Source organism: Oncorhynchus masou, chromosome 23, assembly GCF_036934945.1.
Source record: "Oncorhynchus masou masou isolate Uvic2021 chromosome 23, UVic_Omas_1.1, whole genome shotgun sequence".
Lineage (NCBI taxonomy): Eukaryota > Metazoa > Chordata > Actinopteri > Salmoniformes > Salmonidae > Oncorhynchus > Oncorhynchus masou.
In genome coordinates this window covers 47,585,173-47,613,105 of record NC_088234.1, presented here as the reverse complement: position 1 = coordinate 47,613,105, position 27,933 = coordinate 47,585,173, and the positions used below count along the sequence as shown (strand labels likewise).

At 43.1% G+C, this 27,933-nt stretch overlaps 1 protein-coding gene across 1 annotated transcript; it reads left to right on the top strand.

The window, feature by feature from the left end:
• Positions 1 to 75: 75 nt before the first annotated feature.
• Positions 76 to 27,905, top strand: nt5c2a (5'-nucleotidase, cytosolic IIa). The gene is made up of 19 exons (XM_064932305.1): positions 76 to 167; positions 3,116 to 3,234; positions 11,289 to 11,362; positions 12,706 to 12,823; positions 13,146 to 13,241; positions 13,376 to 13,467; positions 13,942 to 13,999; positions 14,091 to 14,184; positions 14,819 to 14,872; positions 14,996 to 15,079; positions 15,164 to 15,205; positions 15,342 to 15,449; positions 15,580 to 15,646; positions 17,501 to 17,671; positions 17,791 to 17,842; positions 24,013 to 24,073; positions 24,205 to 24,381; positions 24,560 to 24,792; positions 25,081 to 27,905. Exons 2-19 carry the CDS (start codon positions 3,137 to 3,139, stop codon positions 25,130 to 25,132), a joined length of 1,731 nt encoding a protein of 576 aa, XP_064788377.1. The 5' UTR covers positions 76 to 167; positions 3,116 to 3,136; the 3' UTR covers positions 25,133 to 27,905.
• The last annotated feature ends 28 nt before the right edge of the window (positions 27,906 to 27,933 follow it).

Genomic DNA, 27,933 nt, shown 5'->3' with positions numbered 1-27,933 from the left:
CCTTCAATGACGCCTACAAATAAGAATGTTCCAGTAGGCCTATTATTATAACATCTGTATATGGACTGTTCATTCTATGTATTACATTTCTATCTACATATTCTGCACCAGGCTTCGCGCATGCTCTGTGAATCATTATCTACCCACTCAATATTGCAACAAGACTGGTGAGTAGCTTGTCTCATCCTGTGATTCTAGCATAAATAGTAGCCTAACAAAGTGGTATATAAACGAAGCATACACGACATGCAAATATGTATTGATTATTTTCTCGAGTGTGGACTAAAAGAGCCTGCTGCACTAAGCTGACTTGCTTGCTTTTAGCTTAGCTAGCAGCTGTCGTAGTTGATGGGGGGGACAGCTTTGTCCCGCAACGTGATTGTATTGAACAATGGTTCGTTGCTGGACGAAGAAAATAAAGTAATGTTCCGCTAGCTGTCAAAATATCTCTACCTAGCAAACTTTAGCTGACTTGCTGTTGTTGCCTGTTAGCTAGCGCTAGAAAGAGTGACTTTTCTCATGTGACAAGAAGTTGTCATGATTGAACAAAAATATCTGGGACTGAGTCGGACTCAGAACAGGCTAGCTACACGGGTAGCTAGCTAGCCCTAGTAAGCTCCTCCATATGTCCCTCTGTCCATTAGCTAGCAACTTAGCTAGCTAGCTGTTGCAGATTTGCTTCTTTTATCGAGTAGAGTCTGATTGAAGATCATACTTCAGACGCTGAGGGCCGGATGTCGAATGGTGCCTATGTGGATGCTGCGTGAGCTCCACGCCACCAGCAACACCAGCAACACAGGTGGTGAAATTCGATTTTCCGAATTAGAAAAACAAATTGTCCGCCCAATGTGGAAAGTTGTCTAAGGCTTCACACACAAACATTAAATACTGGGCTCGAGTTAGTTTTGTTTATTTTACAGGGCGAGCGAGCAATAACTAATTGGCGACCAATATTACAGGTTAACGTTAGACTTCGGGAAGCTTGACGACGAGCTGGTGCGGAGGACCACGTGTGTTGTATTGAGATGCTTCCCACTGGCAGCTGTATCACGTTGTTGCCGGCAGTAGTTAACATGGCCACATGTTCTCCTCCCAAGTAGGATATCAGCCATGAGAAATAACTTTGGTAAATAATATTGGTAACCATCTGGATGTCACCGGGATACAGTCTACTCAGTGGGAGAGTGGCAAGTCGGTGTTGTGACAGTGTCCTTCACCCTCGCCTGCCGAGTAACGTTACTACTTTCCCGCTTCACCCTCGCCTGCCGAGTAACGTTACTACTTTCCCGCTTCACCCTCGCCTGCCGAGTAACGTTACTACTTTCCCGCTTCACCCTCGCCTGCCGAGTAACGTTACTACTTTCCCGCTTCACCCTCGCCTGCCGAGTAACGTTACTACTTTCCCGCAGTTCTGTTGACATTACGGAGAGGGAAGTAGGTACATAGCTAGCTAGTGTAGCAAATTAAGCAAGGTGACAGCTAAAGTTGTTGTAGTAATTTATTACATAACATTTACAAGTATGTAATTAACATTATCCATAAATAATAACTTAGCGAACTCTGCCACCTTCGACCACTACGATTGTGGCTAAAATGGTAGCCTATGTTGCGCGCTAACGCTTCGAACACCGACAGTATATTGCGTTTTGGTACACCAGAATTACATTAATTTCCAATGAAACGCTGCGTTTGCCTTGCAGCATTGCGATGCTGCATACAATTAAGCGTCTTTTGTGCAAAATAGTAAATAGTACACAGCATCATCTGGATATGTATGCAACAAAAATTCAACATTCACCTTCTGCTACCATTTCTGTCAAACCGTCTATGCATACAGTTTGACGCATAGGAACGCACTGCAACTGCCTCTGCAACGCAAGGCAAACACAGTGTTTCATTGGAAATTCATTTAATTCTGGTGTACCAAAATGCAATGGTGCATATGTTGGATTTATCGAAATTATGTGTTGACGGCTTGACAGAAATGGTAGCAGAAGGTGAATGTTGAACTTTTGTTGCATGCATCACACTTTTTTTGTATTTAACTTTATTTAACTGGCAAGTCAGTTAAGAGCAATTTCCTGTTTACAATGATGGCCTACCGGGGAGCAGTGGGTTAACCGTCTTGTTTAGGGGAGCAGAACAACATATTTGTACCTTGTCAGCTCAGGGATTCGATCTAGCAACCTTTCAGTTACTGGCCCAACCACTATGCTACCTGCCACCCGGATACATATCCAGATGATGCTACCTACTATTGTGTACTATGACACAGTCGGTGTATTCGAAGCATTAGCAAACGTTCTCTCTGCGTGGTGTTTTGGGAAACATGTTATAGCTTGGGCCGTGGTAGGAAAGATGCATGGTTAAAACTCTTAAGCCTATATTCCATTGTTATCGAGAAACCAGGCCCTGGTCCAGAGCTAGTGACAGATTAAAGCTCTGGTCCAAGGCATTAGTGCAGCTGTGCACATACCATCTGAGACACATGCACTTTGAGATTCACTGATAGGTTCACTTTCAGTGCGCACCAAGTGTAGCTGCATGCTTCTCGTTTTGTCAGCCGATCATTCGATTTTAACATTGGATGACCCAGATTCCATTATCTTTCCAACTAGGCTACTGTGGTCGTACACCAGTAGTTCGTTCCATAGCTGTTCTCGTAAGTTTGTACACTTTGTTGATGAACCTTGTTGAAGGAGCTTGCTGCATGTTCTTGCATTATGTTCAGCTGCCCTTATATGAGGATGTCTGTGTTTAGGCTTGTACAGAGGGATTAACTGCGATTCCACTGTAGTGAGCCTTATTATTGTTAGAAACTAGTCTACTCCAAGGCTCAGAGTACAAACAAGCCTACCTCATGATTTTCAGAAGGCTATGATTTCCCTGAAGGCCATGTTATAAAAAAAAAAATCCTCGGTCACAGTCAATAACAAGTATCATTTTTTAAATGATTGAGTTCAGCCTCAAACTCTTGAAATACTTCTTATCTGAGCATGGGAGGAGCCTAATTGAGGTCCCTTCAACCTAGACAAGAGGGCTACACCATTTTACTGCTGCCATAGTTCCAGTGACAACATACCGGTCCTTAAAGCCTATTCACTTTGATTCACAGAAATAATTCAAACGGTTCAAGATGACGTCATGGAGCGACCGCTTACAGAACTTTGCAGACCTCCCAGCCAACATGGACGGCTTGGCCATGAAGAAGTATCGGCGTGAGGCCTACCACAGGTACAGAATAAAGATGCATAACGTGTCACAGAAATGTATGCTTTGAGAGCAAGATTCCGTCAGGTTAAGGTCATGGCGATTAGCCTGAGTGCTAGTCTGTTTCTGCTTTCTTGCCACCTCCTTCTCACTCATTGTCACGCCAAACATGACAATGAGTGACAAGGGGTAGGCGTGATAGCACAAACAGATCTGGGACCAGGCTACATGGATATATCATTGCTCCTTTATTATTGCATTTGTGCAATGTAGGCTAATTTATCTTCATAGTTTTCATATGTTATCGAAGGTGTGTGTGAAACACACATACTCCCGATTCCATATATTTAATGTGTAATAAATTGATGTATAACTATGTAGTGTAATAAACATGTGAGAAAGGTCTTTTGGGTGTCGATATCGTGTGGCCGGCAACCATTTCCGGGTAAAAAGTCTGGTGGTGTTGTCATGGTGTAGTGTCGTCCTTCCTCATTCTGTGGTTGAAAATCTACATACCCTTTCCAAATACGAAAACAGGGGCACTGTCAATGCAACAAGTCTAAAAGCAGTGTAAGAACCACCTGATTTATGTGGTGTGCATTACTGGAGCGCAGGAGATGACACATTCACATTCAGTGGTAATGCTATCGCACATGTATTCTCTATTACAAAGCTTTCCAAGGGAACTGGCCCAATACCATCCTGCAATGAGGTACGCCAAACTTTTGTTGAACCTCAATACTGACTGAATGACCCTTTTGTACATGTGTATTTATTTTCCATTCAAACTCCACGTATCCCATGTTCATACTGACACTAGCCCTCTGTGTGCTGGGTAGATCTCTGAGGGTGGGTGGTAGTAGGTGGTCATGAGTTCTCTGTGTGACCTCTCTTCCCCCTCAGTCTGCCCTTCATTCCCCCTCTCTTACTGCATCACCCCTCACCCGCTCCTAATGCCACCTCCCCATCGCCATCAGTCTGAAGTCTTATCCCATAACATCTGAATAGAAACTTCAGGCCAGAATAGTGTTGGAGGAGGGCAATCCCACAATAAAAAGGAATTACGCTGAGACTAAGATTTTTCACTTTAAAGTGTATACCAAACAAAAACCATTGATTTTCAAAGTTTAAAAACCATTAAACTCTATGCACAATGACTACTTTGAACAATTTACACAGTAAAAAAAATAAAAAATTTAAAGATGAAAAGTTTGGTAACAGAATTACGGTAAAATCTCCCTCAGTTTTATTCTGTTACTGCATAGGTCTTCCTCTAAATGTGTTTTTGTAAAATTTTCTCCAGAACTTGTTTAAAGTAGTCCTTGGTGCATAGAGTTCTATGGTTTGTTAAACTTTGAAAGCAATGGTTTTTGTTTGGTATACATTTTAAAGTGAAAAATCTGAGTGAGTGAAATTCTGTTACAATGGAATTTGCCAGGAACAGTATGGCTTTGTTGGAGCGAGGGAGTATCTAGAATGTTATTGCCTACTTTGCTTCCTATTAGATATATTCAACTGATCATCTGCATCATTTCCTTGGTGCATTTTCAAGCTTCTTTTGTTTTAAAATCGTTTTCACATTTTCATTGTGTCTGAAATGTGAACTTCACTACAGGTGTTTCCTGTTGGTCCGTACGATGTAGGCTTCTCATAGTGAATATACCTAGTGTCCGAATAAATACAAGACGAGCCGAAAGTGCCTCTTAAATGTCATCAAAAAGGCCAGTGAACTTCAATGTGTTGCTTTATTGCAATATTCACACGAGCCCAGCACTTAAAATGCATGTCTAACACATTGCTCCATTCTAAGTGAATTGCTAGTGGAGGCCTAGATATTGGAGCCACTGTGTCCTTTGGTTGGTGTGCTACCTTCTGTTCTCTTTTGAATTAAAATTAGCCATAGTGCTGTGAAATGATTCCTTCTTCCTCTGTTGCTTTTTTTGGAATAGATGTCAGGCAAGAGTTGACTGTACAGACTCTGGAGTGGTTGCCAAGGCCTTTCAGTATGCCCATGGGCACCAGCAGCAGACAAAGCACTTGCCTAATTCACTTTCATTGGAAAAGAGGATTACCTGAGCCCTTCATTGTATCGAGGATTGCTTATGTTATAACGGAATTGACTCAACATAGCAGTGTGTAAGCACATTTGTGGACCTATAATTCAATACAATGATGCCAGGTTTCAGGGGAAATCTGAGACAGGCTTAATGAAGTTTGAAGTTCAGATGTGTGTAGCAGACTACGTAACAAATGTAGAAACGGATTTGCATGCCATTGATGTAGTGATTTCTTTTTGAGTTTGAGTGATACTTGGTTGTTTCTTTCAATCTAGACATTAGGCTAGTCTCCCAACAAACCAAAGCTGTGTTCGAAAACTCATACTAACTCTACTATTTGTGACGTGAATTGAGTATGTAGTATGCTTATTGGTCATAGCACGGATATAGTTAGTATGCCAAAAGTTCCGGATGTCATACTGAATTCGCCAAAATACGAAGTGGGCACTATTTCCGTGCTTTTAGGGCCCATAATGCAATTCTTCAGAAAGTGGGCGAGGATTCACAATGTTTTCAGATTTCAAGAAAATGGCGGAAAATATGCTGCCAATGTCCGACGAGAGCGGATACAAATTCATTGCTTTAATTAATTATGACAAATGTTGAGCAATGTAATAAAGTAATGACTTTTCAAATAAATTACGTTACACGTTATGTTGGCTTACAATTTGTGAGCTACGCTATCCTTTACGAACCACATAGCATGATAGCAGTATTTACCGGTATGTTAGCTAGTTACTGTCCTAACGTTAGTTGGCTACTAATATATCAAACTTGACAGGCAGTATATTAACTATAATCTAACTACCCAACATTTATTGACTTTATTATTAACATCATTCTTAGCTAAGTGCTATAGTCTGTTTGTTTTCTCAATGGACATTGTTTATTCTGTCCATCTACTCCGATTTCAGAGCACTCGTCTTGAGTGTGCCAGAGCGCATTTACGAACGCTCAACACCCGTTGAATATATGGCGGTTGTCAGTAAACGTGGGCAAAAAAAAGCGTCATTAAATTGTTGCCAGAAAAACAGTCACCAACACCCCGGATAACATCAAAACAGCGTAACCAGCTCTGCTAGGGCGAGTAAAATGGTCAGAGTGAGCTGTTCTCAAATTTGTGTTGGAAATGGCTACCAAGATACTTAATGTTAGCCAGTTAGCTATTTGTGTCTGGAGATAAACTCAGAAAAAAAAGAAACGTCCTCTCACTGTCAACTGCGTTTATTTTCAGCAAACTTAACATGTGTAAATATTTGTATTTACATAACAAGATTCAACAACAAGATTCAATAACAGAAATTGAATAATGTGTCCCTGAACAGGGGGGAGGGGGGGGGGGGGGGGTCAAAAGTAACAGTCAGTATCTGGTGTGGCCACCAGCTGCATTAAGTACTGCAGTGCATCTCCTCCTCATGGACTGCACCAGATTTGCCAGTTATTGCTGTGAGATGTTACCCCACTCTTCCACCAAGGCACCTGCAAGTTCCCGGACATTTCTGCGGGGAATGGCCCTAGCCCTCACCCTCTGATCCAACATGTCAGGGTCGTGTCAGGATGAGCCTGCAGGAAGGGTACCACATGAGGGAGGAGGATTTCTTCCCTGTAACGTACAGCGTTGAGATTGCCTGCAATGACAACAAGCTCAGTCCGATGATGTGACACACCGCTCCAGACCATGACGGACCCTCCACTTCCAAATCAGTCCCGCTCCAGAGTACAGGCCTCGGTGTAACGCTCATTCCTTCAACGATAAACGCGAATCCGACCATCACCCCTGGTGAGACAAAACCGCAATTCGTCAGTGAAGAGCACTTTTTGCCAGTCATATTTGGTCCAGCGATGATGGGTTTGTGCCCATAGGCAACGTTGTTGCCGGTGTTGTCTGGTGAGGACCTGACTTACAACAGGCCTACAAGCCCTCAGTCCAGCCTCTCTCAGCCTATTACAGACAGTCTGAGCACTTATGGAGGGATTGTGCGTTCCTGGTGTTGTTGGAAATTGTTGTTGTTGCCATCCTGTACCTGTTCCGCAGGTATGATGTTAGGATGTACCAATCATTTGTAGGTGTTGTTAGACGTGATCTGCCACTGCTAGGATGATCAGCTGTCCGCCCTGTCTCCCTGTAGCGCTGTCTTAGGCGTCTCATAGTACGAACATTGCAATTTATTGCCCAGGCCACATCTGCAGTCCTCATGCCTCCTTACAGCAATGTGCCTTAGGCACATTCACACAGATCATCAGGGACCCTGGTCATATTTATTTTGGTGTTTTTCAGAGTCAGTAGATAGGTCTCTTTAGGGTCCTAAGTTTTCATAACTGTGACTTTAATTGCCTACCATTTGTAAGCTGTTAGTATCTTAATGACCTTTCCACAGGTGCATGTTCATTAATGTTTTATGGTTCATTGAACAAGCATGTTTCAAACCACTTACAGTGAAGATCTGTGAAGTTATTTAGGTTTTTACGAATTATCTTTCAAAGACAGGTTCCTGGAAAAGTGCCGTTTCTTTTTAGCTGAGTTTAGCTAGCAAGATAGCTAATGTTAGCCAGTTAGCTTGGGTGATTGACTGCCGTTGTGAGGTCAGAACGCTCGGCTCAACCCTACCCCTCGGCCAGAGCGTCCAGTGAGTCATTTGTTATGCTAACAAGCTAGCAAGAGGTTGCATAGCAACAGCATCAACTTCCGTTAGTCCGGCGAAGCGCTAGTACGCTAAACTGAAAAGATAGCATTTCTTTTACAGTATACCTAAATGAACTAGTAGTATACAGTATTTTAGTATGGGTATTCGACACAGCTCAAGTCTTTTCAGGAAGTGGGTTAATGCTGACACTGACACAACAGTGATGCAAGACTACGGGACCTTTTTGTACAGTGGTTCTTCCATTCTGTGTGGATTTCTGCTAATTTTCTTCAAATTATTTTCAAGCAAACACCAATTATTGTTTATGTATAAGCCTACATGTAAACAATGCTAAAAATGGTAATAAGTAAATACTACAGTGCCGTGAAAAAGTTTGTCCCTTTGCTGATTTTCTCTATTTTTGCATATTTCTGATACCGAATGTTATCAGCTCTTCAACCAAAACCTAATATTAGATAAAGGGAACCTGAGTGTACAAATAACACAAAAATATGATATTTAATTGATTTAATAAACATTATGCAACACCCAATGCCCCGTGTGATTTAAAAACAATTTTTTGGCCCCCTTACACCCAATAACTGGTACTGTCACCTTGAGCATTTGTTGGTTTTCGAGCATGAACTGCTCTTGCAGGTCCTGCTACAACATCTCAATCTGGTTTAGGTCTGGATGACTAGGCCATTCCAAAACTTTTACATGTGTTGCTTATCAGCCATTCTGACATAGACTGACTTGTGTGTTTTGGATCATTGTCTTGCTGCATGAACAAGCTGCGCTTCAGCTCACAGACAGATGGCCTGACATTCTCCTGTAGAATTCTCTGATACAGAGCACAATTCAAGGTTCCGTCAATAATGGCAAGTCGTCCAGGTCCTGATGGAGAAATGCATCCCCAACCATCACACTACCACCACCGTTCTTGACCGTTGGTAGGATGTTCTTACTGTGGAATGCAGTGTTTGGTTTTTGCTAGACATAGTGGGACCCATGTCATTCAAAAAGCAAACTCAAGTTTGCCAAAAATCCCCTGGATGCACCTGGATGGTTATAAAGACTTGGGGAAGAATGTTCTATGGACAGATGAGTCAAAAGTATAACTTTTTGGACGACATGGGTCCTGTTATGGACGGGGATTTTTCTGCTGCCTAAAAAAACAACTTGTGAACAACTAAAACCAGATAGAAAGTATGTCAAAAAATATATAATGGACCTGTACATAAAACATTAAGAACACCTGCTCTTTCAATGTCCTAGACTGACCAGGTGAAAGCTATTATCCCTTATCGATGTCACTTGTTAAATCCACTTCAATCAATGTAGATGAAGGGGAGGAGACAGGTTAAAGATGATTTTTTTAAAGCCTTGAGATAATTGAGACATGGATTGTGACATTGTGTCATTCAGAGGGTGATTGGGCAAGACAAAATATTGAACTGCCTTTGAACGGGGTATGGTAGTAGGTGCCAGGTGCACTGGTTTGTGTCAAGAACTGCAACGCTTCTGGGCTTTTCACTCAACAGTTTCCTGTGTGTATCAAGAATGGTCCACCACCCAAAGGACATCCAGCCAACTTGACACAACTGTGGGAAGCAATGGAGTCAACGTGGGCGGCATCCCTGTGGAACACTTTGGACACCTTGTAGAGTACATTCCCCGATGAATTGAGGCTGTACTGAGGGCCAAATGGGAAGGTGCAACTCAATATTATTAAGGTGTTCCTAATGTTTGGTATACTCAATCTATATTTTTTAATAATATATTATTTGAGAATTAACAATCACCAAAAAAAAAAGCTAGGTAGTCAGGGAGAATGGAAAATTCCCAAAACAATGAATTTAGCAGCATTGATTTTAAGTTTGAGCAAAAGAACACAGCATTCGCTATGGCAAAATGCATAGAATTGTAGGAAATTAGCTTTAAAATTGCAGCATTTACTCTCTGTTCCATGGCAAAATGTGTAGTAGAATTGCAGTAGAATCTACATCGCAAAGATGGGGCCCTCTAAAAGGTTCTCTAAAATCCAGCTGTGTCAACGGGCCGAATGCATCCATTGCCACGCCCCCCACCTAATCCTCCTTTTGATCCAGAAAAAAACCTTGATGTCTGGCGAAAACCAAACGCTGCATTCCACAGTAAGAACCGCATACCAGCGGACAAGCATGATAGTGGTCGTGCGACGCTTTGCTGCCTCAGGACCTGGATGACTTGCCATCCTTGAAGGAACCATGAATTGTGCTCTGTATCAGAGAATTCTACAGGAGAATGTCAGGCCATCTGTCTGTGAGCTGAAGTTGAAGTGCAGCTGGGTCATTCAGTAAGACAATGATCCAAAATACACAAGCAAGTCTACATCAGAATGGCTGAAAAGCAACAAATTTGAAGTTTTGGAATGGCCTAGTTAAAGTCCAGATGTAAACCTGATTTGAGGTGTTGTGGCTGGACCTGAAACGAGCAGTTCATGTTCGAAAACCCAAGAATGTCTTCCGCCGCGATGTGAGAGACTGATCAACACCTACAGGAAGTGTTTGGCTGCAGTCATTGCAGCTAAAGGAGGCACAACCAGTTAATGAGTGTAGGGAGGCACAACCAGTTATTGGGTGTAGGGAGGCACAACCTGTTATTGGGTGTAGGGAGGCACAACCAGTTATTGAGTGTAGGGAGGCACAACCAGTTATTGAGTGTAGAGAGGCACAACCAGTTATTGGGTGTGTAGAGAGGCACAACCAGTTATTGGGTGTAGGGAGGCACAACCAGTTATTGAGTGTAGGGAGGCACAACCAGTTATTGAGTGTAGGGAGGCACAACCAGTTATTGAGTGTAGGGAGGCATAACCAGTTATTGAGTGTAGGGAGGCACAACCAGTTATTGAGTGTAGGGAGGCATAACCAGTTATTGAGTGTAGGGAGGCATAACCAGTTATTGAGTGTAGGGAGGCACAACCAGTTATTGAGTGTAGGGAGGCACAACCAGTTATTGAGTGTAGGGAGGCACAACCAGTTATTGAGTGTAAGGGGGCAATTAGTTTTTCACCAGGGGCATTGGGTGTTGCATAACATTGAGTGTAAAAAATATGCAACAATTGAGAAAATCAGAAAAGGGGCAAATACTTTTTCACGATACTGTATATGAAATATGGCCTTTGAGTTGGACTCCATTTTTTCCCCTCCAACTTTGTAAAAATCTGTGTAACCCTCACTGTGAATACATATTTTGTATGGACACATTTAGAGTTGCTACTGCACTGCCCCACTTCTGTACTGTTGAACTCAGGGCCCTGACCTTTACTATCATCTGTTTTCATGCAAAGTATCCTCTTTAGGATATGTTCATCATCAGAACCTCTGACTGACTAGATACTCTACTTCCTTTTCAGAGTTTTTGTGAACAGAAGCTTGGCAATGGAGAAGATTAAGTGCTTTGGTTTTGATATGGACTACACTCTGGCAGGTAGGTGTACACTGAGTGTACAAAACATTAGGAACATCTTCCTAATATTGAGTTGCACCCCCTTTTACCATCAAAACAGCCTCAATTCGTTGGGGCATGGACTCTACAAGGTGTTGAAAGCGTTCCACGGGGATGCTGGCCCATGTTGACTCAAATGCTTTCCACAGTTGTCAAGTTGGCTGGATGTTCTTTGGGTGGTGGACCATTCTCGATACACACGGGAAACTGTTGAGCGTGAAAAATCCAGCAGCGTTGCAGTTCTTGACACACTTTAAACGCATGCAACTGGGACCTACTACCACCTACTACCATACCCTGTTCAAAGGCAATTAAATATTTTGTCACCCTCTAAATGGTACACACACAATCCATGTCTCAAGGCTTAAAAACCCTTATCTAACCTTTCTCCTCCCCTTCATCTACACTGACTGATGTGGCATCAATAAGGGATCATAGCTTTCACCTGGTCAGTCATGGAAATTGCAGGTGTTCCTAATGTTTTGTGTACTCTGTGTGTGTGTGTGTGTGTGTGTGTGTGTTTTATGTGTGCGTGTTTAGAATGCCATGTGTACAGTCGCCTGCTCAAATCAAATCAAAGTTTATTGGTTGCATACACAGATTTGCAGGTGCGGTGAAATGCTTGTGTTTATACAGCAGCTTACTCCCTTGCATGTAGGAGGTCTCGATATAGCCTAGAACCTCAATTGGGCCAGCTCTGCTTTTTGTGACACGTGTAGCCTGGAGGACATTGTTTGTACCTTACGCATACGTCACCCTCTCAACCAGTAACCCACCCCACTCCACTGCCCTCCTTTGGGTCTCTGAAGGATAACTGTAACCCAAGCGGCTCACATCCGCCTGTTTATAGAGCCCAGTCACCGTCCCATAAACAAGTGCTGCTAAGGGGGTTGTGTTTCCACACAGTGAGTGGGGAGAAACAACCCCTGGGGGAGGGGGCTGTGGGAGTAGCGCCAGGAACTAAAGGGTTTTTGACATGCCAACCGCTACAGGTCATTTGCTTCTATAGCCACTATCTGCAGTGCAGTCGAAGCACTCTTAATGAGTTAGTGGGTCGTGTGTGTCGTGCATGTGCTTACATGTGTTCTGGATGTGCACGTTATTCACTTAACATACCCATACCAGAATCATTTCAACTGTCCACAGAGGCCACGTGTAAATCCCTCCCTATGTTCCAGTGTGTAGGCCCTATCTTGCTTTGTCAGTCTCGCCACATAAATCTGTCTCCCTCTCTATGAACACGGAGAGACCGCATTGTAGCTCTCTCCCAGTGAGTATATCACCATGTACTACAGTAGCTGTTTCCCTCTCCCTGCTTACTGCAGTGTATAAATCACCTGAGTACGAGTCGCTGGGATTTGACCTGACTGTGGAACGTCTCGTCCACATCGGTTACCCACAGGAGCTGCTCAACTTTGTCTACGACCCCGCTTTCCCCACCAGGTCCGTCTGACATCACACGTTCATATCGGTTATTTGTAAGGCCAGACGGAATTCTTATGAATACCATTATAGAGTTGTCTTTGATTTGGTCAATTATAATTATTTCTTTGTTTTCTAACAGTACTTGGTTTGAACTGATTTCATTTCACAAATATATGATTTTAAAAAATAACTTAGGGTCTTGAGGAAAATACTCCCTTTCAGTCTGGCCCCGGTTAAAAGTTACACATCTCAGTTAGTAAGCCTTTTTAGAGATGATGGCTCCCATCTCACACACATATAAACGGTTCTGACAAGTTGTCCTACCACCCTCTGGTTCCAGAGGCCTGTTGTTTGACACAATGCACGGGAATCTGCTCAAGGTCGACGCATACGGTAACATCCTGGTCTGTGCCCACGGCTTCAACTTCATGAGGGGGTGAGTTCTGCTGCTCGTAATGATATCACCCTCACACCAAACATTTACCATGTGCTCATGCCAGGTACCCTCATATTGCACATACACACACCGTATAGTCATATCATACTCATTTAATCACTCTGTTCCTTTAGGCCTGAGATCAGGGAGATGTACCCCAACAAGTTTATCCAGCGTGGAGACACTGACCGCTTCTACATTCTGAACACACTGTTCAACCTCCCCGGTGAGAGAGCAGTCTTCACCCCATTTTTTGGGGGCAAGGATCTCTCGTGACCCCACTCCAAATCTAATGACACAACCTTTAAAATCTGTCAAATTCAAATAATCTTAAATTCATAAAATTTTCTAAATGAAAAGAAACCAATAAATACAATTACTCAACGTCAAAAAATCAAATAATCTTTCTCAAAAATGTTTGTGCTCTTTTTTGTTCTTACGGTTAAAAAAAACAAAAATGTAAAAACTATTTGGGTGACCCCACTGACCCCAACTTTGAATACCCCTGCCTGAGTGACATTCACTGAACTGTGTTCACAGTCTTGCTGATACTGTCCACATTACTGCTCCAGAGTACTGCTCAAATACTCCCCTGGTTGTTGTTTCATAAGTTAGTGTTGTTTTTTTATTTTCTGAGGAATGTCCTTTTTGCTGATGTCACATTGTTGTTTCAAATGGCCTTACCTTGCTCCCTCTTCAGAAACCTACCTCTTTGCTTGTCTGGTTGATTTCTTCACCAACTGCCCCAAATACACAAGGTGAGTATGCTGCTCTCCCTCTGAAAACTGAATCATTTTGAATGATTATCAGATAGTTTGGGATTTCTAATTCAAGTTATTGTGGTCCCAGCTGCGAGACTGGCTTTAAGAATGGAGACCTCTTCATGTCCTACAAGAGCATGTTCCAGGATGTCCGTGATGCTGTGGACTGGGTCCACTTGAAGGTAAAACAACCTCCCTCCCTCACTTCCTCTTCTAAATCCATTAAAGTATTTTTCACTGAATATGGTTATATGCACACAGTAATACCATTATTGTGAATAGTCAGATTAATATAATAGTTTGATTAAAACGTTTACATGCTTTGCAAGAACGATTTCCCTAATAATCCTGTCTCCATGGACACTAATGGGGCTTTGAGAAATGCAGAAAATTGGCATTCAAACTAACAGCGACCATGTTATTTTTGGGAAGCTTATTTGATTCTGAGTTCGAACATATAAAGTTTATGTGAAAACTATTTCTAAGATGTATACTTCTCTCGCGCATAAGAGGGAGGCTTGCACGGCTGGTGCTGCCACATGCACAGATCAAATACAGTGCTGGACCTCCGATTTAAGGGGTTTACATGTGCTAATAATTGGAAAGATTGCTCAGAAAACCAGGTGTTTTAATGGGCGTATGCTTACTTCGATTAAGATAAGCAGAGTAAGGTGTGTACATGACTATTGCCATACTCGGGCCTACTGCCATAATCTGTTTTTATTATTGGGTTATTTGGGTGCATGTAAACATACTTATTGTATCTGTTATTCCTTCTATTACCTGTCTAAATGTTTTGTCGCCTGTTTTCATCAGGGATCTTTGAAAGAAAAAACGGTTGAAAACCTGGAAAAGTATGTGGTCAAGGATGTAAGTAAACTTCACATCCATTTAATTGCATCTGACACATTTTCAGTGACCTTGTCTTTTTTAACACCTGTAAACGTATCACTTAAAATGTAATTTGCTGAATACATTTTTTCTTCATTAAAGGGGAAGCTCCCTCTACTCCTGAGTCGGATGAATGAAGTGGCCAAGGTGTTCCTGGCCACCAACAGTGACTACAAATACACAGAGGTGAGGCCTACCGACTGCACTGTACATAACCCCATACACAATCAATGAACATCACGTATAACGTCTCTCTGTTTATCATTTCAGAAAATAATGACATACCTGTTTGACTTCCCCCATGGTCCAAAGGTAAGAGACTGAATTGTCTTGTTTAGATTCGTGTTGCTTCCTTTCAGACCTAAGAACTCTAAGAGAAGAGGGGTTTAGGGGAGGCGGCAAGCTGCTGAAATGGAACAGAGGTTCAGTGTGTATGTTTGTGCTGCAGGTGGGAATGCCCCATCGGCCCTGGCAGTCCTACTTTGACCTGATCTTAGTAGATGCCCGCAAACCCGTGTTCTTTGGAGAGGGGACAGTGCTACGGCAGGTCGACACAGTGAGTGTGTGTTTGGGCTGGAGTATGTGTTAAACTGTCTAGCAGTGTGGTGCCTGTGTGTGTGTGCACGTTTTTGTGTGTTCATGTTGGCATGGCCACAATGACCTTACCAGAGTGCTTGCTGTTGCAGACCACAGGCCGGCTGAAGATTGGCACATACACAGGACCGCTGCAGCACGGCATCGTGTACTCTGGAGGTAACGCACTCCTGACACATCATTTATACAGTGCATACTGAAAGTATTCAGACCCCTTGGCTTTTTCCACATTTTGTTACGTTACAGCCTTATTCTGAAATTGATTAAATTGTTTTTCCCCTCATCAATCTACACACAATACCCCATAATGGCAGACATATTTGCAAATTTGTTAGAAGTAAAAAAACGATCACATTTACATAAGTATTGAGATCGTTTACTCAGTACTTTTTTGAAGCACCTTTGGCAGCGATTACGAGCCTCGATTCGTCTTGGGTATGAGGCTACAAGCTTGGCGCACCTGTATTTGGGGAGTTTCTCCCATTCTTCTCTGCAGATCCTCTCAAGCTCTGTCGGGTTGGATGGGGAACGTCGCTGCACAGCTATTTTCAGGTCTCTCCAGAGATGTTCGATCGGTTTCAAGTCTGTGCTCTGGCTGGGCCACTCAAGGACTTTCAGAGACGTCCTGAAGCCACTTCTGCATTGTCTTGGCTGTGTGCTTAGGGTCGTTGTCCAGTAGGAAGGTGAACCGTCTCCCCAGGTCCTAAGCACTCTGGAGAAGGTTTTCATCAAGGATCTCTCTGTACTTTGCTTTGATCATCGTTCCCTCGATCCTGACTAGTCTCCCAGTCCCCGCCTCTGAAAAACATCACCACAGCATGATGCTGCCACCACCATGCTTCACCGTAAGGATGGTGGCATGTTTTTTCCAGACATGACGCTTGGCATTCAGGACAAAGAGTTCAATCTTGGTTTCATCAGACCAGAGAACCTTGTTTCTGATGGTCTGAGAGTCCTTTCGGTGCCTTTTGGCAAACTCCAAGCCGGCTGCATGTGCCTTTTCCTGAGGAGTAGCTTCCGTCTGGCCACTCTATCATAAAGGCCCTTTTGGTAAAGTGCTGCAGAGATGGTTGTCCTTCTGGAAGGTTCTCCCATCACCACAGAGGCACTCCTGAGTTCTGTCGGTGACCATTGGGTTCTTGGTCACCTCCCTGACCAAGGCCCTTCTCCCCCGATTGCTCAGTTTGGCCAGGCAGGCAGCTTTAGGAAGAGTCTTGGTGGTTCCAAACTTCTTCCATTTAAGAATGATGGAGGCCACTATGTTCTTGGGGAGATCCAATGCTGCAGACATTTTTTGGTACTCTTCCCCAGATCTCTTTCTCGACACAAACCTGTCTTGGAGCTCTAGGACAATTCCTTTGACCTCATGGCTTGGTTTTTGCTCTGACATGCACTGTCAACTGTGGGACCTTATATAGACAGGTGTGTGCCTTTCCAAATCATGTACAATTTAATTTACCACAGATGGACTCCAATCAAGTTGTAGTAACATCATAAAGATGATCAATGGAAACAGGATGCTCCTGAGCTCAATTTCGAGTCTAATAGCGAAGGGTCTGAATACTTATGTAAATAAGATATTTTTGTTTTTCAAAAACTGTTTTCACTTTGTGGGTTTGTGTGTAGTTTGATGAGGATCATTTTTTAAATTGTGTCAAAAGTCAAGGGGTCTGAATACTTTCCGAATGTATATACAAATATCGTTCATAAATTAGAAATGTATTGTTGACACAAACATGTAAGTAGAGCTTCCATACTGTCTCATTTCCCACAGTGTACATGTCTGTTTGTAGCCTGTAAGGATACACTCATTAGGGGCCGGAGAATTTACAAGGAGCCAAACATCAACAGCCCTGTTCGAATACTTTGGAAAAGCATTCTAATCACTGATATGACATGACTAACCCTTTTCACCGATCACTAACCTCTAGTGATGACTCACAGGAAGGAAACGGTCCAATGCAAAAAGTATTCCAACAAGGCCTTAGTTTTCAGTTCTCTCTCTCCTCACAGGTTCCTCTGACATAGTGTGTGACCTGCTGGGGGCCAAAGGGAAGGACATAGTATACATTGGGGACCACATCTTTGGGGACATCCTCAAGTCCAAAAAACGACAGGGATGGAGGACCTTCTTGGTGATCCCTGAACTCGCTCAGGAGCTGCACGTGTGGACTGACAAGAGCTGTGAGCTTAACACACCCATGTCATAGATACTGATGCTTGACAACAGTATTTGGGTATATTTGTGCGTCTTTGTGCACTGTTGTGCATCTCTTACAACCGTGTGTGTTTCTGTGTTCCAGCTCTGTTTGAGGAGCTCCAGTCTCTGGACATCTTCCTGGCAGAGCTCTATAAGTGAGTGTCTCTGCCTCGTCTACACAACAAACTGAACCACATCCGGCCAAAACTTAGGCTCACGGTTGACAAACTAAATTAGGCATGGTTTTATTGACCGAATGTGCTCTATCAAAATCAAATGACATTTATTTGTCACATGCTTCGTAAACAACAGGTATGGACTAACAGTGAAATGCTTACTTACGGGGGGGCCCTTCCCAACAATGCAGAGAGAAAGAAAATAGAGAAATAAAGGAAAGTAAAACACGTAATAATAGATACACAATGAGTAACGATAACTTGGCTATATACAAGGGCTACTGAGTCGATGTGCAGTGAGTGGTATGAGATAATTGAGGTAGATATGTACATATAACTGTGAATAACCGTGACGGATAGTAAACTGTAACAGCCGCGTATGAGATGATTCAAAAAAACGTATTGCAATTAGGGTCAATGCAGATAGTCTGGGTAGCTGTTTGGTTGGCTTGTAGGTATAAGCTGTTCAGGGTCCTGTTGGTTCCAGACTTGGTGCATTGGTACTATGACTTGGGTGGCTGGAGTCTGGTCATTTTTAGGGCCTCCCTCTGACATCGCCTGGTATAGACGTCCTGGACAGCAGGGAGCTCGGCTCCAGTGATGTACTGGGCCGTACACACAACCGTCTATAGTGCCTTGCGTTTGGATGGCCACAGTTGCCATACCAAGCGGTGATGCAGCCAGTCAAGATGCTCTCAGTAGTGCAGTTGTAGAACTTTCTGAGGATCTGAGGGCCCATGCCAAATCTTTTCAGCCAACTGAAGGTGAAGAGGCGTTGTCGTGCCCTCTTCACGACTGGGTTGGTGTGTTTGGACCATGATAGATCCTTATGGATGTAGACACTGAGAAACTTGAACCTCTCAACCACTCCACTACAGCCCCCTCAATTTGGGGCGGCAGGGTAGCCTAGTGGTTAGAGCGTTGGACTAGTAACCAGAAGGTTGCGAATTCAAACCCCCAAGCTGACAAGGTACAAATCTGTGGTTCTGCCCCTGAACAGGCAGTTAACCCACTGTTCCCAGGCCGTCATTGAAAATAAGAATTTGTTCTTAACTGACTTGCCTGGTTAAATAAAGGTTAAAAAAAAAAAAAATTGAATGGGGGTGTGCTCAGCTCTCCTTTTCCTGTAGTTCACGATCACCTCCTTTTGTCTTGCTGACGTTGAGGGGGTTGTCATGGCATCACACTGCCAGGTCTCTTACATCCTCCCTATAGGCCGTCTCATTGTTGTCGGTGATCAGGCCTACCACTGTTGTGTCATCTGCAAACTTAATGATGGTGTTGGAGTTGTACGCGGCCACACAGTCGTGGGAGAACAGGGAGTACAGGAGGGGATTAAGAACACACCCCTGAGGGGGCCCCGAGTTGAGGGTCAGTGTGGCTGATGTGTTGTTGTCTACCCTCCCCACTTGGTGATGAGCTTTGAGGGCACTATGGTGTTGAACGCTGAGCTGTAGTCAATTAACAGAATTCTCACGTAGGTGTACATTTTGTACAAGTTGGAAAGGGCATTGTGGAGTGCAATTGAGATTGTGCCATCTATGGATCAATTGGGGCGGTAGGCAAATTAGAGTAGGTCCAGGGTGTCTGCAATCATAGTGTTGATGTGAGCCATGACCAGCATTTCAAAGCATTTCATGGCTACAGATGTGAGTGCTACGGGAGCGATAGTCATTTAGACTGGTTACCTTGAGGTTCTTAGGCACAGAGGCTATGGTGGTCTTCTTGAAACAATCAGGTATTATAGACTAGAGGTCGACCGATTAATCTGAATGGCCGATTAATTAGGGTATTTTTGGACACCGATATGGCAGATTAAAAAAAATATATATATATATTTTTTAATATATTTTTTTTACACCTTTATTTAATCTTTATTTAACTAGGCAAGTCAGTTAAGAACACATTCTTATTTTCAATGACGGCCTAGGAACGGTGGGTTAACTGCCTCGTTCAGGGGCAGAACGACAGATTTTCACCTTGTCAGCTCAGGGGATCCAATCTTGCAACATTACAGTTAACTAGTCCAACGCTATAACCGCCTGCCTCTTTCTTATTGCTCTCCACAAGGAGACTGCCTGTTACACGAATGAAGTAAGCCAAGGTAAGTTGCTAGCTATCATTAAATTTATCTTAGAAAAAACAATCAATCAATCATAATCACTAGTTAACTACACATGGTTGATGATATTACTAGTTTATCTAGCGTGTCCTGTGTTGCATATAATCTGACTAAGCATACAAGTATCTGACTGAGCGGTGGTAGGCAGCCACAGGTTCGTAAGCATTCATTCAAACAGCACTTTCGTGCGTTTTGCCAGCAGCTCTTCGTTGTGCATCAAGCATTGCGCTGTTTATGACTTCAAGCCTATCAACTCCCAAGATGAGGCTGGTGTAACCAATGTGAAATGGCTAGCTAGTTAGCGTGGTGCGCGCTAATAGCGTTTCAAACGTCACTCTGAGACTTGGAGCAGTTGTTCCCCTCGTTCTGCATGGGTAACGCTGCTTTGAGGGTGGCTGTTGTCGTTGTGTTCCTGGTTCGAGACCAGGGAGGAGTGAGGAGAGGGACCGAAGCTATACTGTTACACTGGCAATACTAAAATGCCTATAAGAACATCCAATAGTCAATGTTAATGAAATACAAATGGTATAGAGGGAAATAGTCCTATAATTCCTATAATAACTACAACCTAAAACTTCTTACCTGGGAATATTGAAGACTCATTTTAAAAGGAACCGCCAGCTTTCATATGTTGTCATGTTCTGAGCAAGGAACTTTAAATGTTAGCTTTCTTACATGGCACATATTGCACTTTTACTTTCTTCTCCAACACTTTGTTTTTGCATTATTTAAACCAAATTGAACATGTTTCATTATTTATTTGAGGCTAAATTGATTTTATTGATGTATTATATTAAGTTAAAATAAGTGTTCATTCAGTATTGTTGTAATTGTCATTATTACAAATTTAAAAAAACAAAACAGCCGATTAATCGGTATCAGCTTTTTTTTGGGGGGGGGGGGTCCTCCAATAATCGGTATCAGTATCGGCGTTGAAAAATCATAATCGGTCGACCTCTATTACAGACTGCGTCAGGGAGAGGTCAGCGCATGCTCTGAGTACGCGTCCTGGTAATCTATCTGGCACTGCAGCCTTGTGAATGTTAACCTGTTTAACCCCTAAGGTCGATGTGCGCGCCTCCGCGAAAAACTACTTAGCATAATACAAAAATCCATATAAAAATATGTCAGTTTAAACTAGAGCTTTTTGTTTCACAGTCGTCCGGAACAGCTTGTGCTTTCATGATTGGTTCAGTGTTGCTTGCCTCGAAGTATAGAAGGAATTTTGCTTGCCTGGTAGGCTCGCTTCATTAGGCAGCTTGCGGCTGGGTTTCCCTTTGTAATCCGTGATAGTTTACAAGCCCTGCCACATCCGATGAGTGTCAGCGCCGGTGTAAGGGATTTGATCTTAGTCCTGTATTGATGCTTTGCATGTTTGATGGTTCGTCTGAGGGCGTAGCGAGATTTCTTATCAGCGTCCGGGGCCTTGAAAGAGGCAGCTCTAGTCTTTAGCTCCGTGCTGATGTTGCCTGTGACCTATGGCTTCTGGTTGGGATATGTACGTACGGTCACTGTGGGGGTGTCGTCATCGATGCACTTATTAATGAAGCCGGTGACTGATGTGCTAACTCCTTAATGCCATTGGATGAGTCCCAGAACATATTCCAGTTTGTGTTAGTGAATGTTCTGTAGCTTAGCATCCTCTTCATTTGACCACTTCTGTATTGATCGCTGGCACTGTATCTCCTGTTTTGAGTTTTTGCTTGTAAGCAAGTATCAAGAGGATAGAGTTATGGTCTGATTTGCCAAATGGAGGGCGAGGGAGAGCTTTGTATGTGTCTCTGTGTGTGGAGCAAAGTTCTTTCACCTCTAATTGCACAGATGACATGCTGGTAGAAATTAAGTATGACTGATTTCATTTTTCCTGCATAAAAATCACCGTCCACTAGGAGCGCTGCCTCTGGATAAGCATTTTCTTGTTTGCTTATGGCCCTATACAGCTCGTTGAGTGTGGTCTTAGTGCCAGCATCAGTTTGTGGTTGTAAATAGACAGCTACGAAAAATAAGATCAACTATTTTGGTAAGTAGTATGGTCTACAGCTTATCATGAAGTATTCTAACTCAGGCGAGCACAACCACAAACCTTCAATAATAGAGATTGCACACCAGCTGTTCATAACAAAGATAAACAGTTCTTCAAGTCCCGTTGATGGGATAGTTAACCTCTAGTGACACCCCATCCCGTGAACGGGACCGTTGTCATCATCTGACACTAATTAGCATAACGCAACGGACATAAATATTCCTAGAATATATTCCTATTCATGAAAATCACAAATGAAATATATTGAGACACAGCTTAGCCTTTTGTTAATCACCCTGTCATCTCAGAATTTCAAAATATGCTTTACAGCCAAAGCTAGACAAGCATTTGTGTAAGTTTATTGATAGCTTAGCATAGCATTTTGTCCAGCTAGCAGCAGGTAACTTGGTCACGGAAATCACTCACGAGACTCCCAGTTAGATAGCAAATGTTCCTTTTTTCCAAAAATATTATTTTTGTATGCGAAATAGCTCCGTTTGTTCTTCACGTTTGGCTGAGAAATCGCCCGGAAATTGCAGTCACGAAAACAGCTAAAAATATTCCAAATTAGCTCCATAATATCGACAGAAACATGGCAAACGTTGTTTATAATCAATCCTCAAGGTGTTTTTCAAATATCTATTCAATAATATATCCATCGGGACAATTAGTTTTTCAGTAGGACCGATTGGAGTAATGGCTACCTCTGTATTTTACGCGAGAGTCACCCTGGGAGCCATCAGGTGACCACTTGTGCAATGTAGCCGCCTACGGGTTTTCTTCAACATAAATGCGTAAAACTACATCACAATGCTGTAGACACTTTCGGGAATACGGAGAAAGAGTAATCTGGTTGATAGCCCATTCACTGCTCAATAAGGATGCATTGGAACGCAGCGCTTTCATAACATGAGGCACTTCCGGATTGGATTTTTCTCAGGCTTTCGCCTGAAACATCAGTTCTGTTATACTCACAGACAATATTACAGTTTTTGAAACTTTAGAGTGTTTTCTATCCCAAGCTGTCAATTATATGCATATTCTAGCATCTTGTCCTGGTAAAATATCCCATTTACTACGGGAATGTATTTTTTCCAAAAATGAAAATACTGCCCCCTAGTCACAAAAGGTTAAAAAAAAAAAAACATTTTTTTTTTTGCTTCTACCCCTTTTTTCTCCCCAATTTCGTGGTATCCAATCTTGTCTCAACTCCCTTACGAATTCGGGAGAGACGTAGGTCGAGAGCTATGCGTTCCCGAAACACAAACCAACCAAGCCGCACTGCTTCTTGACACAATGCCCACTTAACTCGGGAAAGCCAGCCCCACCAATATGTCGGAGGAAACACCGTACACCTGGCGACCGTGTTAGTGTGCATGCGCCCTGCCCGCCACAGGAGTCGCTAGAGCGTGATGGGATAAGAACATCACTGTCGGCCAAACCCTCCCCTAACCCGGACGACGCTGGGACAATTGTGCGTCGCCCAATGAGTCTCCCGGCTGCGACAGAGCCTGGACTCGAAACAGGATCTCTAGTGGCACAGCTTGCAACTGCGATGCAGTGGCTTAGACCTGCGCCACTCGGGAAGCCGATAGGATAGTTTTGAACGGAGCTCATCCAGGTTTTTCTCCAGTGATTTTATTTACTCGCCGCGGTAGCTTCATCAGGGTACCCACACGTCGGCCTCTATATCGTAGTCTCTTTCTTTTCCCGAGTGTCGGGGCCTGGTCTGGGGGTGAGCAGTATGCACTGTGCAGTTGAATCAAGGTTAGTGGTGGCCAGAAGCTTGTTTCCAATGACCTGAAAAATGGCGGAAACATTATGTACAAAAAAAGAATCGCAACAAAACACACAAAATAGCAGAATTGGTCAGGAACTCGTAAATCAGCCACTATACATTCCGGCGCCATTCCTATTCTACCATAGAATGGTGAGACAAGTACAAATGAATGTAGCTTGACTCCACCAAAGCCCAATCCAATAGAACTGTCTCTCTGTCCACAGAAATCTTGACAGCAGCAGCAACGAGAGACCTGATATCAGTTCCCTCCAGCGCAGGATCAAGGTACACACACACACATACTGTACACCCTGCAAACTGGCACCACGCACATACCCAAACGTACACATAGCATACAGTCCACACAACCTCTAAATCTTCTAACTTTCTTTTTTCCCTTACCCTGTCCGCCACAGAAAGTGACCCATGACATGGACATGTGCTATGGGATGATGGGCAGTCTGTTCCGCAGTGGCTCCAGACAGACTCTGTTTGCGTCACAGGTGATGCGCTATGCTGACCTGTACGCTGCCTCCTTCATCAACCTCCTCTACTACCCATTCAGCTACCTGTTCAGAGCAGCACACGTACTGGTGAGTTTAGCTAATGTTGTCTCATAGGACATCCGGATGTAAATTCCCTCGTTGGATACAAAAGTTAGGACAAAATGGAGGAACGCTGTTTGTCTGTATGAAGACAATACATTGAGAGCCGCCCTACAATGGGTTGCTTTTTGTATGACACTTCCGCCCTCATGCCCTTCTCTCCCAGATGCCCCATGAGTCGACGGTTGAGCACGCCCACGTGGACATCAACGATACCGAGTCTCCCCTGGCAACGCGTAACCGCCACTCCGTGGACCTGTTGGAGTTAGACTGTAAGAGGCATCAGCTGACCCGCTCCATAAGTGAGATCCAGCCCCCAAACCTGTTCCCACAGACACCCCAGGAGATCACCCACTGCCACGACGAGGATGATGACGAGGAAGAGGAAGAGGAGGAAGAGTAAGCAGGGAGAGGAGGCTCACCAAAGGGTAGACTTTTACTTTAGGGACAGATCTAGCATCAGTTTAGTGTCTAGTGGCAAATTCCTACTACTCCAGGAGGGTGTATAGCGCGTAGTGTTGTGTAGCTAGCTAGCTAACTGAATATCCCCAGCAAAGGGATTGGAAAGGCTCAGTAAGTGTCAGGATTAGGGTAAGGGTTACACAGATTTTAGCTGTACCGTTTGTATATATTTCTCAGCACAGGCTATGTAAATGTTGTTTGTTTTGTTCTTTTTGCTTGGTGAAGTTTCCAGAGAAGTTTCCAGATGGAGCTCTTCGGACCACACCTAAGAGACTGATGGTGACTTGGCCCCCCTAGCATGCCTGCACTGACCTGGCATCATTATGCAGTCAGTATCACATACTTGAGCTGTGCATGCAGTCTTGAAAACCCTACCCTCGGCAACACAGTGACCAGGGTCTGGTTTCAATGGTGGACTCATTTGGCATAGAGCAGGGATGGCCACATTGATTGGTGTGGGGGCCACTTTGATTGGTGTGGGGGCCACATGAGGCGCCGTTGCTAGCAGGTCTGCATACCCACATGTGCATAGCCCCTTTCCCACCACATTGCAAGCAAAATGTTTTTGCAGCTCCCCTCTTGACACCAAAGAGTTCATTTTGTGCATTTCTACACATTTTGTCATGGGACGTAGAGAAAATGTTGCAGTTTTAAAGCAAGTTTGCTGCAATTCTATAAATTTTGCCGGGGAGGTAAATTGATCCAAAGGACTTCAAAGGGGAGCGGCCCGCCAATTGCCAATCCCTGGTATAGAGGAGCTACATCGATAAGGGAGGGAAAAATCTGGGGCTTTCCCAACAAACAAAAAACTTTGCAGTGCTTTTAGTTAAGGATGCAAACGGGCCATGTGAAATTCACTCATTTAAAAAGAACCGCTATGATCTTCATCTTGCTAGCTACTATTTTGTATTTTATTCAAGTTGATAAAGCTGTGACGTAGGCAATGATGTTGTTCCTCTATGCCAAAAGAGTCCATAATTGAAACAAGGCCCAAGCCTAGGGTCGGGTTTTCCAGACTAATGCACTTACGCTGCCCTGCTACTGTCCCCTAGCTGTGAGTGGTGTGCCTTTTTAGTTTGTTTTACTGAATGAAACGGTTCCCTTGGTTAAAGATGCACTATGCAGAAATCGCTCTGCCATTTCCTGGTTGCGAAACTTCAGCACGGTAAGCATAGAAATAGGGCACATAGAACAGATCTACCGCTTCTTAGACTTGCTTTCAATAAGAATGACATATCTATAATTCACATTTCTATGTAATTTTGTTGGGGTCGCCCAAAAAGTTACATATTGCAGCTTTAATGTTTGAACCACCTAAGGAACAATAGTATAATTTATATGGAGTCCTATTTGCACCAGACTTGGTTATAGAAATGCTTTTCTCTGAACTGTTTTAGAATAGTATTTTTATGGAAACAGAGAGCATGTGATGGCTGCTGTGGAACAGTATAAAGGTTTGTGATCATATGCACATTCTTAAAAAACGTAGGTGCTGGGCTAATAAAGAATACTTGTGAAGAACAGGAAGGCCTGCTTACGCTCCCAAAAAAGCACTGAATTGGGTGCATAAACTGTGTGTGGGCCTTCCTGTTCTTTGCTGTGGTACAGTACACATCTGTCTGAGGAATGTGACAAATAAAAGTATCACGTTACGTGACGTTACACAGCAGCTGCAGATCCAGAGCAGCCGGCAGAAGCCGCAATTCCCCTTTTGGCATCTGGTTACCTGCTCTAGTTACCAGATTCCTCCTACTAATTTACCATCCCCCACTGACTAATAGACTACATTTCCCAGAATTCAGTTGTATTCCATAGCTCAGCCAATCAGAGTCCCTGTCTCTACTTAGTGCCCTACACATTATACAGATTATGGCAATAATATACCCTGTATTATCATTTTAATTCAGACCATTTCTGTATCAAAAAATACTGTGTACATCAGCCCTATGAAACTGTTATGGCCTTAGTCTGGTCTGGATTTGTGAGACAATGTATATACAAGATAAGTATATTTTTGTGTGTCTTTTGAATAATGTCTGAAAGGGAAGACAGTCCTGGTAAAAGCTGCTTGTGTTATTTACTGTAAAAGTGCTCTGAAGGGCTTTGATGTTGTAGGCCTCTTCTATGCGCATTTCAAAGGGCTGTAGTTCAATGACATTGCCTAAGTTCACAGCATGCTCCCGGAGTATCTACAACCAGAGACATGCTTAAAACTCATCAAATTGCAGGCATTTTGTTGAAAGCCTGAAAAACATGGTATTGAAATGCATCTGCGCTTCTGCAGAAAACAGGCTTAACAGCTGTAAGTATTCAGCTGCATGAATATTTTTTTATATAAGAGGTGAAATTCTGCACTGCAAGAATCATTTTCTTATTTCTGCAATAGTATAGGCTAACCGAGTGTCTCTGGGTGTACAGTTATGTATGAGTGTTTATGGTTTATTATGGTGCGTAGCATGACCCATAAACTGGTCCAAGTTGCCCTCACGTTTATTTCTAACCCCTCCCCCTAATGTGGGTCAAAGATCTTACTATGCCCGTAAGCTATGTGCTCATATGATTGGCTGTTTGTTTGTTTTAATAGCTGTTACTGTACAGTCTTGTCCTACTGTATGGAACTGGACTGACTCCCTCTACTGGAAGTTTGAAAACTACCATTAGCTCAAATGTTTCAATTCAGAAGTCCCTTTACCTTGTGGCGGATTTACCTACTGTATAAAAGCAACGCTAACTGTGCCAATGAATGTCATGCTGTTATTTTTTTTAAATATGTTTTCTAACTTTTTAAGATTTATAATTTTTGTGCATGATCTGAATCTGTTGAGTTTGGAGCTGCTTTTTGAATTCACTGTGGAATGTGAGACGATTTACAAAAGTAAACCGTGCCAAGGATTTAAAGCAATTTATGAAAATGTATTTTCTTGAAAACATTTTTGTGCATGTTCTGCAGTTGCTGTTTAAGTGTGGAATTTGTTTCTGAGAATTTTACTTGGAGGAATATCCATTTTGATGTTAAATAAAATGTAATGCGCCATCGCAATAGATTGGAATTACTGTGTAATGTCAAACCTTTTACTC